Raw genomic sequence first — 1102 nt, forward strand, 5'->3', positions numbered from 1 at the left:
ACACTCTTTTTCCTCTCCGCCATGTACTTTAGCCTCATGTTTTCCATATTAATAACCCACCCCCACACTCCCCAAAACACACTCAGCCTGTCATGTTCCTGTTCTCTCTTTCCCCCTCAGGACCTTCCTCTCAGCTATGAAGTGAGCTACAGCCTGTCTAGCTCAGCCCAGGTGGAACCAGTCGTCATTTATCAAGGTCTGCGGCACACAATCAAATTCCAACTGCCTGCTGGTCGAGCAGAACAGCGCTATGAAGGTAAGATCTTATCTCCTCTCTATAATGTATATAGATCTAATATGTACTCCGTCTCCTTTAGGACAAGAAATTTATTTTAGTTTTTTTCCAGTAACGTTTGTAAGCTTTAACAACTCTTGACTACTTGTATGCCCTTGCCTTAGGGTAAAAAACTTTGCTTCATTTGCATATTGCTTTTATGTGTCTAGTTGAAGATATATATTGCTTTTGCCAATTAATATGTTTTGTGTGTCTTTTTATAAACTAGTTCAGACTTTCAGCTGTAAAGCCTTTTTGTAAGTTTGCAAGTAGTTTATAGTGTAGAAAGGGGCGTATGTTAAGAAATGGATCCTGTCTATAGTTTTGACATTTTGGTACGGTTGAGACCTATCTTCCATTAACCTTGTACAGTATTGAATAAGGCATTATAAGGCGTGTGTTGAAAATGCAAACCTGTCTTTAGTTTTGGATTTTTTGTATTATAATGACTATGAGTGAAATCTGTTTTCTCTGCAGTTTTTATTTAATGCTGCTTTTCTGACTTATTTTGGGTTAATTGAAAGGATGACATGTATGTTTTAAAGTTATCTTTGACGGTGCCGCACGACCAGTCCTTTCAATCCTTCATCAGTATTCAGTCTGCTTGAGTCATGGCTGTCCTTAACGCAATGCCCCCTGTCTTACTTTCTCTCGTCGGTCACGCACGCACGCACGCGCACACATAGATACTCACGCCCCTACACACTACTCGCATACACTGTTGGGTCCAACATCTGTTTTCCCACCTTTTTTCTTGCTCACACTTCTTTCTCCCTCTCTCTGCTTCTCTCTCACTTTCTCTCTCTTTCACTTTCAGTCTCTCTCTCT

At 40.5% G+C, this 1102-nt stretch overlaps 1 protein-coding gene across 1 annotated transcript in view; it reads left to right on the forward strand.

Annotated features, from left to right (window-relative positions):
* The window catches only part of LOC101851775, a gene marked incomplete in the record, with an annotated part of 239242 nt that overhangs the window by 157870 nt on the left and 80270 nt on the right, over positions 1-1102 (forward strand). Inside the window, 1 exon segment of the mRNA XM_005088889.3 lies at positions 121-256. Within this exon segment, the coding sequence (XP_005088946.3) occupies positions 121-256 (136 nt within the window).

This window comes from Aplysia californica, unplaced genomic scaffold (genome assembly GCF_000002075.1).
Source record: "Aplysia californica isolate F4 #8 unplaced genomic scaffold, AplCal3.0 scaffold00001, whole genome shotgun sequence".
NCBI lineage: Eukaryota > Metazoa > Mollusca > Gastropoda > Aplysiida > Aplysiidae > Aplysia > Aplysia californica.